At 37.8% G+C, this 17,817-nt stretch overlaps 1 protein-coding gene and 1 long non-coding RNA gene across 2 annotated transcripts; one reads left to right on the top strand and one right to left on the bottom strand.

Moving 5' to 3' along the window:
• Nucleotides 1-267: 267 nt before the first annotated feature.
• LOC110877948 lies at nt 268-6,375 on the bottom strand. The gene is made up of 4 exons (XR_002557433.2): nt 6,139-6,375; nt 3,049-4,682; nt 2,293-2,404; nt 268-1,186 (listed from the first exon to the last, which is right to left on the bottom strand). It is a non-coding gene; the product is annotated as an uncharacterized LOC110877948 (long non-coding RNA).
• Nucleotides 6,376-16,696: 10,321 nt separating this feature from the next.
• Nucleotides 16,697-17,323, top strand: LOC110875904. Its single transcript, XM_022124099.1, has one exon. The coding sequence runs from the start codon at nt 16,697-16,699 to the stop codon at nt 17,321-17,323; it is 627 nt and encodes a 208-aa protein (XP_021979791.1).
• Nucleotides 17,324-17,817: the final 494 nt, after the last annotated feature.

Below are 17,817 nucleotides of genomic sequence, written 5' to 3'. Positions count from 1 at the left end.
AATACACTTAGATTAAAGGGTATCTAGACTCATGCATTCGATCAGCCCTCGATTCCCCTTTCAATTTGATGATTTTAGGTTGTTTAGGGTTTTGGTTCCCTTGGTTCCTTCTCTCGTTCGCACGCCCAGACCAAACACTGACTAATTTTTTTCAAGTGTTTATTTATAGCATATTTCCATTTTAACCCCTCTATCTTTTAAAACATGCCACTTATTTCATTTCACATACTAACTTGGTTAACTTTATGTGCCCATATGCTTTAAACTTTCCATAGTTTATAAAACTTTAATAATAGTAGAAATCTATGTTTATCATTTCTGAAAGTCAAATATTGCGATTAAAACATTGTAATATATCTTACGAAATTTGGCGTGTTACAAGTCTACCCCCCTTAAAGAAGGTTTCGTCCCCGAAACCTTTCTTATTCTTAGTAGACCAATACTACTCTTACCTTTCCATCTATTCATTCACGATGCTTATTACAACATGAATACATTCGGGATCTTGGTCAAAAGTTTGTTTCATACCTAAACATGATTGTACGCATTGTCCTTACGTTCTTAAATTATGTAATTTATTTTCATAATCACATAAAACTCATAATCTGATCCAGAGCTCTTATTAGTGTCGTTTTCACTTTCTATGATTTGTTTCATTCTATCATTATATCATATACATTATTTCATTATGTTCACCACGAGCAAACCCTATCATCCCGTTACCAACGTCCCTTCTTAAACTTACTTATCCATACTTAAATCACGAAGACTAAGCATTATTTCCATGGTTATTATTGTTATTTATGCCATGCGTATCTTTTCTACAATGTCTTGTTCAAATGAACATGGCCAACAAGCCGAGCATCAAAGTTAGCATTTCTTAAGGATACTTATCGTCTCTTATATTCTATCAGAATTTCCACAGTTACGAGCATTCAAGTTCAATACTACCCGACGATCATTACGAACATTTTGAAATTCACTCCACATTTTGCATTACGGTTTGTATATATACATACATTCTATTCTGACACATCCATTTCTAGTCGAGTACTAACCTCTATTAAAGTTACACTTCTTTTTATACATACCTGACGGAAGTAAATTCCATTGATTCGTTATCCATACCTTACGATTATCCTTCCTTTCTGATTAGTAACATTGCGTGTCCATTCATCAAGCTCACCTATGAGTACAAAACTTAACATATCAAAACATTAACTACCGAGTTCAAATGGAGATCGCCATCTGACCCGTATGACCCATTTATCCTTTCGACCATTCTTGTACAAAACGCAATTTACATAAATATATTCATATATATATATATATATAGAAGTTCAAGCATAAACTGAATCACATCACTTAAGGAACATTTATTTGTTTGGTACGTAATTACTTCACATTCGAATATCTTCATTCTTGTCATTTCTTTGTTCATTTGCTTTACATTTACTTATATGACTTGTTTGACGCAATCATGGTCAAACTATTGACTCTTCTTATGTAGACTAGTTTTCGCCTTTTTATACCTTAAGTCCGCTTCGCGGATTTGAACATTGCATTCATGCCTTTCATTTCTTGAATCCGTCTCGCGGATTCAAGCATTGCATCCATATCTTTCATTCTTTGAATCCGTCTCGCAGATTCAAGCATTGCATTCGTATCTTTCATTCCTTGAATCCGTCTCGCGGATTCAAGCATTGCATTCGTATCTTTCATTCCTTGAATCCGTCTCGCGGATTCAAGCATTGCATTCGTATCTTTCATTCCTTGAATCCGTCTCGCGGATTCAAGCATTGCATTCGTATCTTTCATTCCTTGAATCCGTCTCGCGGATTCAAGCATTGCATTCATATCTTTCATTCCTTGAATCCGTCTCGCGGATTCAAGCATTGCATTCATACATTGTTGGTCCGTACTTCTTACGGATTCAACATTTTATTCTTATCACTTGCATTTTGTACTCTTACGTAGTACTCTCAATCTCCTGAGAGTCTTACTACTCATTTCACTCGTACGCCCACCTGCTACCCAATTCTAACGGACATACATGTAACAATTATCGCAGTCTCACGAACGTCATACGTTTCTTGTGTACTGGCCAGGTACGCAATCCACGTACTAGTTTCGTGTCTTCGCGTAATCGCCACATTATGCCCGAAGAATTAAGTTTCGGCACATGTTACATTTTTAAAACTCCTTTACCATGTCGTTGTTATATTCATTTAGATTTTCCTTTCACTTGCCTAATTATACTATTTCATACATCAACGCGTTGAGTATACGTACCAGGGGTCAATTCGTCTTATTACTTGCCTTGATGCCGGTCCTAGACCGCATTCACGGATCATTCCTTCCGAACAATTGCGCTTACCCTTCGCATAACCCGCGTGCTCTTGGCCTTATAAATAGCATATAAATAAATGATTAGCATATTCCGTCTATCTTATCCACTAATCGTGGTCACATACGTCGTACTAGGCCTTATATAGATCTTACACGAACATTCCTTAAGCTTTTAGACAATTTAGAAACTCAAAGTACGAAAACAAGGCCTTTACAAGTTTCTTTCCATCGTAATCACTAATTGTGGTTAGATACATCTTATTAGGCATTATTTGGACCCTACATAAACATTCGAATGGGCCTTCGGACAACCCGGTAACTCGAAACGCGAAAATAATACTAAAGTAAAATTTTTAGCAGATTGTTACTCCACAAGCCGTCGGCGACGGCCTTACACCCGTCGGCGACGGGTCCTGGAATGTGGCTTCGGCCACTTTTGCCCGTCGGCAGACACTTAAGGTGTCGGGACTAAGGGGGCGTCGGCGACGGCCAGGAGCCCGTCGGCGACGGCCCCCCGTTTGCTGAAACGCTGCTGAATTTCTTTTGAGTGTTCCGACCATTTACCGGGTCCGTTTTCAGCTACACGGGTCCCGGGACTTCTTATTTTACACGCCTTATCACCCGTAGCCTACTTGAACCTTAAAACTTATACCGTAACACACTATACATACTTATATCAATCGAAATTTAAAATTTTACCTCATTGGCGATCTCGGAGCGAGCACACTTTTGCACGAGTCATCGGTTTGAGTTCAAGCACTGATACTCTTGCTCGAATCCCTCAAACCTAGGCTCTGATACCAACTTGTTACGCCCAAAATTTCACCTTCCTAAATGTGATATTATCAAACTATAATTTAACAAAAAATCGGGCATGACCCGTCCATAAAACGAGCATACCCCTGTTTTAAACATAAACAAACTAGATACAATTCTACAATTCGTTCAACAAGATACTACTAAAAACCAATACAACAAATTTTGGGTCAAAAACATTTGAACAAACTAGCGGAAGCGTTTGGTATCGCATAACACGAACACGCGCTCGCTCCGATTCTCCAAGTCGCCAAAATTGAGGATTTACCTACATTCAACAACAAAGCTTTAAAAAGTTAGTCATTATACTTGTTTGCTTATAAAACCGTCATTTTAGTTCCATTCGTGTGCGTACTTTCATTTTTCTTACGCATTCGATTACCCAATTAAATGGGTATGACATATACTCTCATACAACGAACCTGTTAGTAGATGGTGACGACCAAACATATAATATTGTATAAACTAAAACGTCCATAGCATATTCTAACCGCATAAGTTACTTCAGTCTGATTATCCTTTCAACATTCAACCGTTTCATTATTATATCAACACTTCGAAAGTCCGACATTCATCACCTGCACTTTCAAACATACTCAATAATAACTTGGTTAGCCAAACCCGTAATCTCAACATATTCATTTACTACATCTTCATAAAAAGGACGTTAACCATTTAAATGCATCCAATCAACTTATATTCCAAACCCAAGGGCATTATTAGTAACGCTAATTCTCAAATGCATCCGAATCATGCATTCGCACATACTTGCACACATACAAACTTACAATCATACACATCTACATACCTAATATACATTTAATCATACCTACAATCATGTATTCATACCTACGTGTTCCGTACGTATTTTTGTATACATTTACATGTAATACATGTCCAACTTCATTACATACATCTATCACACTCTTATATAAATTACATGAGGCTTAGACTTGGGTTTACAACTTATAATCGTCAAGGAAACACTCGAAATCATGTTTGGGAGGCCCGTCGTAGTTCACGGATAATATACCGAAGCCTACGGCGCATAAATCACATAAATTATATTTTGACAGAACCTTCACCCGGCCGTGTCAGTTCACCACCCGGCCGTGTCAACTCTGCACTTTTCCTAGCCATTAATCCTTACTGAAACGGACATAACTCTCTCATTTTTCGTCCGTTTTGCGTCACGTTTCTTCCTATATGATTGTAATTTAATATTCTATCACGTGATCTTGAAGTCCAACATCCGAGTTAAGGAATTCCTTAACTTATACGTATTCGGCTTGTTATTCATCTATGAATTATTCGACCCATTCGTGCATTTATCAAAATAATCCATTGATTTAACCTCAACTTCATATGAACTTAATAATTAAAACATTATACTACTTAAACAACTAAAGAAGTGATTATAGAAATCACTTACCTTGAGTATTCCAATAAGTGTATTTGTCACCTTGCCTTATCTTGACCCGTTATCCTCCTATGCTTGAGCTCTCCTTGACACGTTCCTATTATCTCATTCCATTACATCCATTCAATAGTTAGTATACGTAATCATACGCATCACTAATCACACTTCTATTCACGTGTCAATCGCTTAACGAGTTCAACATGTATCATAATACTACAATGCTAATCAATCTAACAATTTATCATTCCATCATCACAAAAGTCATACATGAGCTTCTAGCATGCATAATTATGTATTTACATCATGTTCATTATTCTTTCAAAATTCCATACTTAGAATGATAACATTCTCTAAGTTAGGCAACTTGTTTCACACATTAAACATTTCGTACCATTTCTTAACACCTTGGTTTTTACACATCCATTCTACTATTTTTCTATCAACAACCCGTTTCGACCCGTTGGTGCAATCATATGCATAGACTAGTTGTTAAGTGTTTTAGACACTTAAAACAATCAAATAACTTACTAATAATTTATTAAAATCAGTAGTTCATGATTCATACAAGTGTGCATAACAATACAACTATTTTTACTTAATATTTATACTAAAAATGTGCAGCAACTTTCTGCGCAGCAGCTGTTCACGACACATTTTAACCCATTTATCTTCTGATTCAGTTCTTCATGTTCAAATATGAAATGATCTACACTCAGAGATCTTTCTAAGCATATAAAGATCGTAAAAATCGGACATTCCTATGATTTTATATGATTTTTACAAAATCAGCACAGAAGCTGAAATGCTTCCAAACAGCTTGCTGTCAAAACGAATTTACTAACTTTTCATGCTGTTTTGACCCACTAAATCTCATAATCAGCCTCTTATGACCAAATATGAAATGTAATATGCGAAACAACCTTTTCAACGATATAAGGCTCGTTGTCTAACTCCTAATAACGAATGAGATACGGCCTTTACAAGATGACTATCTAAGGCTGTCAAAAGTAACTATTTTACACAAACTTTGTAGGCATTTATCAAACACCTTGTAAGCATCATAATCATGGTATTCGGTACAAGACTATAAGGCACATTCTTATTAGTTTATCATCATACAACATTCATATTCATTCGGAAATTACAAATTTATCATTCAAGCATTTAGTCGAACACTTGGTGTGCGTATGACATTTTAAACACTATGTACATGTATGATATGCATAACCTACTAGTCCTTTTCACAATGATCAATTCAACCTAGTTTCACATAGTTTCTTAGTCTACAATCAAGTTCATCTAACAACACTCTACTGTTTATACATTCATGCTTCAATTTCAAATAACTTTCACTATCATAAAATCACTACATACCACCATACCACTAGAACAAAAATGGGTTTCACTCAAGTTCTTCAATTTCATCTAATTCGAGCAAGATTCTCGTTCTACATGATGATACTAATTCACATACAACTCGATTTCATACAATTTTCACAAATTGTTCAACACCCACTAAATCATGAAGCATTAAAACAGAAAATTGAACTCACCTTATGATCAATACACTTAGATTAAAGGGTATCTAGACTCATGCATTCGATCAGCCCTCGATTCCCCTTTCAATTTGATGATTTTAGGTTGTTTAGGGTTTTGGTTCCCTTGGTTCCTTCTCTCGTTCGCACGCCCAGACCAAACACTGACTAATTTTTGTCAAGTGTTTATTTATAGCATATTTCCATTTTAACCCCTCTATCTTTTAAAACATGCCACTTATTTCATTTCACATACTAACTTGGTTAACTTTATGTGCCCATATGCTTTAAACTTTCCATAGTTTATAAAACTTTAATAATAGTAGAAATCTATGTTTATCATTTCTGAAAGTCAAATATTGCGATTAAAACATTGTAATATATCTTACGAAATTTGGCGTGTTACATCTCCCGCGGAAATAAACCCTCTTGAGTCTTCACCCCGTCGCATGTAGGCCAAAAAACTTCAGTTTTTTTAATGTTGAGAAGGAGGCCCAATGAGGGGCCCTCCACTCTAATGATGTCTAAAGCCTTGGCCACCTGAGTAGCATCTCCAATAAGGGTCCCATCATCCAGGTACCAGGCGTGAAAAAGGAGCTTGCAACGATCTCTGATTCGGAGAACAAGAGGGTGTAAAACAAGGGCAAAAAGGAGAGGCCCTAAAGGATCCCCCTGCTGAACCCCCGTGGAAGACCAAATATTATCATTCCCCACATAAAGTCTAGCTGGTTGCCCGTATAAAAAATCAACCCAAGCAGAGATGGATGGACACATTTTCCTTACCTCATTTAAAAGAGCAGTTCTATCCACAAGATTAAAGGCATTCGAGAAATCGACGGTAAGCATAGCCAACGACCCGTCTTGGTGGTGCATATTTAAGAGCCTGTTGGCACTATGAAGAACCGCCTCAGCCCCGTTTGGAACCCCGACCCCAAACTGAAAGTCTCCAAGATATTTGGCCATATCCTTCCCCACTCCCTTCATCGCTATCTTGGAGACCACTCTTCTCCAGATCGAACCCACTGCAATAGGCCTAATCCCATTATCGGGCTTGAGAAGGGGCGTAAAGGGAGCAGATGCAATAAACTCCGCCAAACTCCTCGGGCATCCCCCCCGCAAAAATAAGTTAACCACAGCTGAAATCGCCCTAAGGAGACTAACCGCAATCACGGACCCTTCCCCACAAAGGGCGTCCAAAAGGTGTTGAGGCCTCAAACCACCCCTCCCACATGACGTCCCTTTAGGGAAGGATTTGATACACCCAAGCACATTGTCGGTCTCCGCTACAAGGTGAGGCTCTGACGGAAGGAAAGCGGGCATGGTCGGAGGGGGCATGCACGGGTGTTTATCCACGAGAGCCTTCATAGTTTTCTTATCAAGTGGTGCAACTCCAGAAGAACAAAGGACCTTAACCGCAGCGGTAAAATGACCATCGGCAACCTTACGTAAACACTGCTTGACATTAGAACTCCCATCCTCGCTTTTTTTATTAGACATTTTCTTAAATCCCTCGGGACCCTCCTTCACAGGTTGAGCAAACAAAGACTGAATGAGAATGCCAAACCCCTCACGGTCACCCCATTGGGACAACGCCTGCTGTATACTAAGACATTGACCATTTTTTCTGTTGCCTGACCTCTTATCCTGGCGGCTAACCGGCGTAAATACAGGCAAGGTACAATGAGGTAATAGCAGAAGGCGAATCCATGCATCAACGGAATCAGGCATAACCACCACATTACCCAAAGCTGTGGTTAAGGCTTGGGCAAACGCCATGCGACAACTAAAGGGGATGCTCTTAACAGTTTTAACAGGAAGAGAGAAAACTCGGTCAAGTAAAGCAACATCAACACATACCTCTCCAGACGGGGAACCCTCCGATGCTACACACGGTCTAGGGGCCCCCACAATAAACCCCACTTCACCCACTTCCGATGGCACAAACCGAACAACCCGATCTTCATGGTGACACCCCCGCCGGAAAGAGTGAAGGCACATGCACTCCCAACACAACCATTGTTCAGACAACCTAAGGGCTTCACAAACAGAGGTAAAAAGATTAGGGTCTTCAGCAATGGCACGCCTCAAAGTATCTTTTCTATCATCCGAACTAAAATGGTGACGTTTAATATGAGTCATAAGCCTTGGGATCCCCTTAGACCCAGCAACCCCATCGGGGCAACAATGGAACCCCTTGAAGGGGCAAGGCCAAAAACCATTCGACATGGCCTAAAAAAAACGAAATGAGAACAACCTCAGCCAAGACACTTAGGCAATGTCTCCACCCAAAACTAGAAAAAGAGAACGAAACTAGAGCTAATACCCGACGGTTCAAAGGCTTTTTGAACCGTAGCTCATTGAAAATTTACTCCGAGCATTTCATCGAACACCTTGTGGGCGCAAACCCCACAAGGAAGGAACACCCCACCTCCCTGCCATCCAATGATAGCTACCAAGAAACTTGAGATTTGAAGGTCAAGTGAGAAAATTACAAGAACAGTTGGTGTGTGAAGAAGTAAATCTTTGGAAAAAAAAATAATAAGAATCAACGGAGAAGAAAACAAAAAAGAAGAATGATTCGATCCAATGTTTGGTTAAAATTGCTTAAAACTATTCATAATTAAGAAAATGTCAAAGTTTTTTCTTTGAAATTTAGAGAAAAATATAATTATTTTGAAATAAATTTACACATATTAAAAGGCCAATATATAACAGATAATTATTACTAATTATTATTAAATACATAAGTTAAAACTTATGATTTAAACAACTTTAATTATAAATAATTTGAAATGGACTCGAGCTTTGGGTTTTACTCGCGAGCCGAGCTCGAGCTAAAATAAGAAAACTCAAACCGAGCCGAGCTCGAGCTTCAGAAAAACATGACGAGACGTGCTCGAGCCCAGTCGAGCTCGGGCTCGGCCTAGCTCGTTTACGCCACAACCCTGATTATGCAACATGAATCATATATGGCTTGCATTATGCAACATTCTTGTCTTGTGTTCTAACACTACCCGTTGTGGCTTAAGCCACAACCCTGATTCATCCTCTAATATTGTGACATATGGCGATGACTAGACGTCTACTCATCATCTTGCCCACTCACGCAACCTCACTTGAGCCTGTTGTGGTAACTTTACAAATAGCCCAAGCTCAGTGGCGGAGCTTGACCAAAACTTTCGAGGGGGCGTAAAGTGATGAGACCCAAAATTTTTTTCCTATCGTTATGTTTCGGATCGGGTCGGGTTGGCTATTCGATTCAAGTCGGGTCAAATAATAATCGTTCCAAATAAAACAAAGTGTATATTTACCAAACTACCCATCATTTGTATACAAAGTTTATAAATATTTAAGATATACAATTTAGAAAAAATAATCGGGGGGACGATCCTATATAATTTTAAAATTTTCGGACGAAAAATCGGAACTTATACACTTCTAACCGAAATATTGAGATGGGCGGGTGCACCCCTGGGCACCCACAATACTTCGCCCCTGCCCAAGCTAACACCCTCAAAACACCATTAAACAACTTACTCGCCCAAGCAACCATGGTCATCTCTGCTCGCTCGCACCGGCGTTAACTTCGCCATGTTGTGGTGCTCGCAAGCCACCTGGCTTCGACGTAGCTCACGCCACCGTTAGCGGGTGTCCACAACGGACAGTCTAAGCTTAAAGTGCTCACCACATGGGTAGCCATAGTAGCAATGTTTTATTTTTTATTTTTTTTATATTCATTTCTCGTTTCATTTTTAGATTAACGGATCGTTATTTTGTTAATTAGTATCAAATTCAAAACTTGGTGGTGTTGTTTTACATGTTTCGTTTCGAAATTGTTGAAGTTCATGTAAATTATTTATTTGTTGAACTTAGAAATTATAAAAAAAATTATTTAAAATATTTATATTAGTGAGGATCTCATTTAAAGCAACCTCTCTATTTCTACGGGATAGAGGTAAAACTGTCTACATTTTTCACATACATTTTTAATCATCTACACATTTTTTTTTATATTAATAGAAAATAAAATTACTTTTTTCAGTGTTATTTAAAATATAATTAGTTACAGGCAAAACTATTTGTGGGTAACCTTTTTTTCTAAAAAGAGAACTTCATTAACACAAATCGAACCCGAAGACCGGGACGGCAAAAAACAAACAAAACAATTTACATATTAACAAATTAATTTACACCAATCCTCTCAAGCGAACGAACCCTTCTTAGCCCTATGTTTAAATTAAACCAAAAGAAACTAGATGATCTAACTTCGCTAAAAATATCTTCGACTCCTCTTCTCTTACCACTGAATCTGAGATCATTCCTGGCCTTCCATAATAACCAACAAGAAGCAATGATGATACCTTTTAGCGCCACTTTCTCCGACACCCCTTTAGTACCTTGTTCATGAATTTCTAACAAGTCACGGACCGAAAAAACAAAAAAGTTCCTGACCCGACACCAAAGGGTGATCTTTTCCCACAGCGCCAAAGCCAGCGGGCAGGCCGTAAAAATGTGAGAAACCGAATCCGGGCCTGAACCGCAAAAACTGCACATCTCGTCCGCAACCACCACTCCTCTCCTGGACAAAACTTCCACAGTCGGGATCCTATCAATTTCCGCTCGCCAAACCAAAATATTACATTTGAGCGGAACCCACTTACACCACTCGAGCACATAACGACTGCTATAATCTCTCTTAGAATCGATGTGTTTCTTCACTGCCGCGACTGAGAAAGAATCCGAGCCACTACCAACCCAAACCCACTTATCTACCCCATGAGACAACTTCACCTCCCTAAGCGCCGAAACAAGGGAGACCCATTCTAGCCTTTCAGTTGAAGTTGTAGGGTCGTGTTTCCAAAGCCATAACCCGTGTCCTTCAATTCTGTCACGGACACTACACGCCTTAACCAACTCAAGCTGAAAAAGAGAAGGGAACTTGGATTTTAACGGGACTTCAAATAACCAAGGATCCCTCCAAAACAGAATGTTATCACCTTTTCCAACCATGCCTTTAAAAAGATTGCAAACCGAGAAACCGTCAAAAAGAGGCCGATTGAGAGATGTCACAATATTACTCTAAACCCCACCAAGAGTCTTCTTTAACGGAAACACTTCCCAACCACTCCCTCCCGAGTGCAGGGCATTAATCACTTCCGCCCAAAGATTGTTCTTCTCCGTTTTAAATCTCCATCCCCATTTAGCCAACAGAGTTGTGTTAATATCTTTAAGTTTATGAAGGCCCAGACCTCCCATCTTAATCGGAAAAGTAACTCTATCCCACGCAACCCAGTGGATTTTTTATCACTCGACGAACCAACCCATAAGAATCTTCTAATAATACATTCCAAATCTTCAATCACTTTAATAGGCGTCCGATAGAGAGAAAAATAATACGTGGGAAGACATTCAAGAACAGACCGAATCAACGTGAGCCACCACCAATAGAAAGAAAAGACGCTTTCCATAAAGAAAGACGCTTCTCAAAAAATATCATAAACCGGTCTCTAATTTTTAACCTAATGGTACAATCTGTCACTAAGAGGTCGATGAGAATTTCATCACTAGTCCTTCAGTGAAACCGTCATGTCAAAAATCTCTACCATCCACCACTAATTCGTTGCTAAATATCCCACCAGTAATACCCATCACTAATTTGTTGGAAATCAAAACATCAACACTCTGATTTTCGATAAAGTATCACCAACAGATTGCCTCCCGTATTCACCAATTCACCTTCATCACCATATATTTTCGTCGATAAAAGTCATTCGTTTATATCTCTTATAAATCACTTTCATGTTCTTTTACTCTTCTACAAGGACAAACTTTCACTCAGTTTCTCGTTTATTCCATTTAAAACACTTAGCTTTACGTATGGCATCAACATCCATTCTTTTTTCTCTAAAATTATTATTATTATTCTAAAGCAATAGTTTTTTTTCTTTTTTTTTTCTAAAAACAAAGACGTGATTCGATTTGCATATATGCAAATATAGACCCGAACATATTAGGTTTAATAACTATTAAGTATGGATAAGATAACTGATATGATTTGTAACAACCAGAAAATAAAAAGAAATATAAAATGTAGAAGAAACTAAAAGTAGGATAATGAGGACACTGGATGTCGGCAACTCCGCCGTGTAATCTGGAAGAACCTTCGGTAATATCATAGCTAGGGTTTTTATGGTCTTTGGACATTTTAGGTTTCATAGCCTTCGAATCTTTACCATTTTGTCAACTTAATCAAAGGTAAACATGTTACTTATAACTGAATGAATATATATTCTTTTACAGTAAACAAACTATAGTTAAAACAATCATACAGAGCAAAAGCGAAGTAGAGGCGCTGTCATTAAAAAAATCTTGTTTAATAATCTATCCAGATTGTTCACTTACGTAAATTTATATTAAGAAAGCGTATTTGTTAAAAAAGAAAAACTATGCATATTGGTTGGTTAATCATTTTAAATTTATTTGTCATCGACTTTTTATTTAGTTATTCAAACTATGAAGGCTTGTGATAAAAATTCTCTGAATCAATAATGTTGTTATTTAACTATGCAACTAAATATTCGTTTATGGTTATTTTTGTCTTATATAATGATCTATAGGGTCAAGTTATTCTACAAAGTCTTCTAATTGTAAGAAGTGTAAGAAGAATTTATAAAATGACAAGTGTCTAATAACCTAAAACTAAACCCACTACATCACCACCAAAAACCTAAACACCCCCCCCCCCCCCCCCGCAAAAAAAAACAAAAAAAAAACTATAACTCACAAAAAAACCCCCCAAAAAACCTAACCCCCCCCCCACCCCCCAAAAACCTAAAAAAAAAACTAAACACCCACACCCACCCCCCACCCCCACCCAAAAACCTAAACCCCCACCCCCCACCCCCTCGGCAAAAAAAAAAAAAAAAAATTTTTTTTTTAGGGTGGGTGATGTGTGTGTGTGTGTGGGGGGGGGGGTTTAGGTTTTTGGTGGTGGTGGATGTTTAAGGGTTTTTTTTTTTTTTTTTTTTTTTTTTTTTTTTTTGTAGTGGGTTTTTTTAGGTTATTGGACACTTGTCACTCTATAAATCCTTTTTACACTTCTTACAATTAGGATCCTTTGTATTTGATCATAATCCATGATCTATATGCATAAACAATATATACGTGATTTAAAATGGATTCACAAGTGAGTGACTATTCACATTCATAGTTCCCTTTACGGCGGAAATTCAGTCGTTGTTAGTTTGTTTCGTTACAATATGAAGAGTGGATATAACAATCGAATGAGCAAATCCGGATTACTTAACAAAGAGAATTTATTAGTTTGTTTCATTACAATATAAAGAGTGGATATAACAATCGAATGAGCAAATCCGGATTACTTAACAAACAGAATAAATCATCAAATTTGAGTCGAAAAGAAATTTGTTCTCAACTAATTCTTTGTACTTTGAAGATAATAATCTAATATTATATAGAAGTTGCATATACAGTAACTTGATTTTTAGTTTTTTTTTGTCTTTGTCTTTTTCTTTTTTGCTTTTTAATTTTCTTTTGTTTTTTCTAATACTTTTATCGTTTAACTTTCAACGTTGACGTTTAAAGCCCCTTAACTTTTTAATAAGTTTGTATTGAGTTTTACGTGTTCATTTTTATGTGTGTATTGGTATAAATTCAAATTGATTTACGTTTAGATGAAACTTTTTTTTTTTCTGGAAATGAGTTGGGTAAAATATAATATGTTCTTATGCTTATTATTATGTATGTTTTCAATTGGTTTACGTTTTAGCGTATTTTTTCTAGAAATGAGTCGGGTAAAATATAATACGTTTTCATTAGACGTGTATAAATTCGAGTAACTTTACGTTTCGACACCACACAACGCGTGGTAACTATTTTCTTACATTCATATTTTTATGCACGTATCGGTATAAATTCAAGTTGGTCTATGTTTTGACATAAATTACAATTAGGAAGTTGTGTGAATAGTGTTTTCACCCTATTGGCTTTTTTGTTTCTTTTTTTTTTTGGGACTTTATTATTTTTATTTTTTACTTATATTTATGTTTAGCGTTTTAGTTTTAGGTTCCTTTTTCATTAAAGTTATATTTGAGACAATGTTTACCTTTCCATGTAGTTCCAAAGACTAAATAGAATGGCGTTTGACATGTGGCATTTTTTGAAGTTGTTCTATGAGCACAAAGGACATATGGTAGCTCTTCAGCCCACTTCCCCTTTTGGATTCTAGTTTCTTTTTCAAGTTGTTGATAATAATCTTGTTACTTGATTCTGCTTGGCCATAACTTGTGGATGAATTGGTGTAGAAGTAATCATCTTGATCCCCCAACTGTCACAAAAATTAATTGTTCTTTTGCCAATAAACAGGGATCCATTATCACATATAATTTCAGAGGGAATGCTGAATCTAGTAATAATATTTCTTTTAATAAAGGATATAACCTCCTTTTCCCTAATTTGAACGAATGCTTCTGCCTCGATCCACTTGATGTGGTAGTCAGTCATAGCAAGCATGAAGAATTTTCCATTTAATGTCTTTGGTAACTTGCCACCTATATCAATCCCCCATTTCATAAATGGCCAAGGAGAGATAATAGGGTATAGAGGCTCCGCTAGCAGGTGTAGGATATTACTGTGCCTTTGACAAGTATTACATTCCTTGCATTTAAGGATCCTCGATGCATCGTAAATAGGGACATGCAAGAGACACTTTATATAGACTGTCATGTAATATAACAAATTGAGATACCTTGCCTCTGAAGGCTCTAGGATTCTCTCCTGTAGGGATTTCTTCATTTTGGATGATTTCCATGATTGGGAGGATCCATGATCCTGAATCCAATTGCGGATCTTTGGATGCTATTGTAGTATCCTTTACCACCTCCATTATGTCATGTTCCCCAATTGCAGGGAAGAGAATGTGAATGATAGGTATATTTATATCTTCTAGGATTTTCAGGGCTAATCCTAAATTTACTAAAGCATCTGCCCCTGCTTCTCCTCTCTGGGTACCTATATTATGCTAAAGGAATCGAAATATTTTGCAAGTTCTTTTACTATTTATATGTATTTGATTAGTTTTTCACCTTTTACAGCATATGAACCTTTAAAATGGTTAGTAGTTAGCAATGAATCTATATAAACCTGAAGATACCTGATCCTCATTTATGTGGCTAATTGCAAACCTGCTATTAATGCTTCATACTCTGCCTCCTTATTAGTGGCTTGAAATTCACTAGCTATAGTTGTGATTTTAATAGTATTCCTAATCCAGTTCCTTTGGCATTTGAGGCTCCCTCAGTGAAGGGTACACAAGGATCCTTGGTTTCTTCAAGTTGTTGAACCTCCAATTTAGCTTCTTTCTGCAAGTCACTATCAAAATCTGCCACAAAATTGACACAAACCCTCCACTTTACATTTTTCTTTTGTAATACCACAACATTGGCTAACCATCTTAGATATTTTACCTCCCTAATCATACCTACTTTTATGAGTTTATTTACCTCTTCTTGGATAATAGCATTTCTTTCAGGTACAAATTTTCTTCTCTTTTGATGGATGGGCCTGAAAGATTTGTCTATACCTAATTTATGTGTAATAATATCTTTAGAAATACATGTCATGTCTTCATGTTTCCATGCAAAGGTTGATTTTCTTCTTCTAAGGAAGGATATGAGATGTTGTTCTATAGTAACAAAGATCCCTGATCCTACAAATACCTTAATTTCAGGGTCCTCAGGTTCTAGAATTACTTCTTAGTAACATGTTCTCTTACCTCTATGACATCTCTTGGAGGTTTCAGTAATTGCTATGTTGCCCTTGTTCTTGAAGCTGGCTTCACCAACGAAGTGTAGCAGTTTTTAGCTTCCTGCTGGTCACTGTTTATCTTTTACCACCCCCAAGGGGTTGGAAGATTCACACACTGGTGATAGGTTGAAGGAACAACCTTCATCTCATGTATCCAAGGCCTGCCAAGAATCACATTACAACAAGATAAACCATCAATAACACAAAATGTTTGGATAGAATAACTTCCTCTATGTATATTGGAAGTTTGATGTCCCCCAGCATGTTCTTGGTTTCACCACTGAACCGACAAGGATTGAGGATCTTGGTATAATCTTATACTCTGGAAAGGTTCCCACAAACCGAAACCGAAACAGAAATTAGAAACCAACGGGCTAGTATTCAAAATTTGGAAAAACAATTTAGTCAACTAGCCCAACATTTCGCCGAAAGACCACAAGGAGCCTTACCAAGTAACACCGAAATAAACCCAAAAGCCCAAGTATATGTAATCAATCTAAGAAGCCGGAAGGTAGGACCCGAGAGTGAGTCAACCCCACAACAAACCAACCCAATCCAAGCTTAAACACCCACCCAAGATAACCACGAAAATACTCAACCCCAAAACACTGACACCGACACAACTAAATCACCTCCGGTCCCTTACTCCGATCGTTTACTCTGGCAAAAGACCGGCAAACAATTTACTAAGTTCGTGAGCTTACTTAAACAACTCCACATCAATCTTCCTTTTGTAGAGGTCCTCACTCAAATGCCAAAATATTCCAAATTTATGAGAGACTTCCTCACTTACAAAAGAAAGATTGAAACCATCCAACAAGTCACCCTTAGTAAAGAATTCTCGACGACACTCCTCAACAAGCTCCCCCAAAAGAAGATTGATCCCATAAGCTTCACCATTCCTTGCTCTATTGGTGGATCGCCAATAAGCAATGCACTAGCCGACTTGGGGGCTAGCAGTAATTTAATGCCGGCCTCTATGTTCAACCGAATAGGATTGGGAAAACCACATCCTATGAAAATGAGCATCCAACTTGCGGACTGGTCGGTAAAATACACTCAAGGTGTCATAGAAAACTTATTGATAAAGGTAGGAGAATTTGTTTTTCCTGCCGACTTTGTTATTCTAGAAATGGAAGAAGACACCGAAATTCCGCTCATACTAGAACGACCTTTCCTTCCCACCGCACGAGTTATGGTAGATATGAGCGAAGCACAACTGACATTGAGGGTTGGTGAAAAAGAGATCAAGTTTGAAGTTGGGCAACGAGCAGAGGATGATCTGGTCAAATACCTCAACGTGATTGACTCAAGCTTAAACGATGCACTGCAACGCTACAACTCGGGGTATGAGTCATCCCGCGCGGATAACATTTGACCGACTTTAGGTCTAGCCAAGGACCCTTATAAACGTGGCGCACCATAGAGGGATTCCATGGACTATCCATTAGTTTAGTAGTTTAATGTTAGTTTAAATTTAGTTTAATTTAATATCTAGTTTAATGTTTTTTTATTAGAGTAAAATGCACGGATAGTCCCTGTGGTTTGGTGAAATTTCACCTTTAGTCCCCAACTTTTGGAAATTACACCGGTGCTCCCTGTGGTTTGACAGTTTGTTACTCGGATAGTCCCTAGAGTGGATGTCTGTTAGTTTTCTCCGTTAACTCCATGTAAAATGACCAACATGCCCTTAGTATTAAATTAAAACACTAAAATAGATATATTAAAATTAAAGATGGGACCCACCCACCAACATTCTTACCACCAGCTGCCACCACCTGCCTCCACCCCCTTCCACCAGCCGCCACCACCTGCAACTCCACCAACATCAACATCTCCGCCACCTAAACTCCCTCCTCCATCCCAGTTCAC

The sequence above is a fragment of the Helianthus annuus genome, chromosome 9, assembly GCF_002127325.2.
Source record: "Helianthus annuus cultivar XRQ/B chromosome 9, HanXRQr2.0-SUNRISE, whole genome shotgun sequence".
NCBI classification, from domain to species: Eukaryota; Viridiplantae; Streptophyta; class Magnoliopsida; order Asterales; family Asteraceae; genus Helianthus; species Helianthus annuus.
Note: the sequence above shows the minus strand (reverse complement) of the source record. Positions and strands in the feature narration are given on the sequence as shown.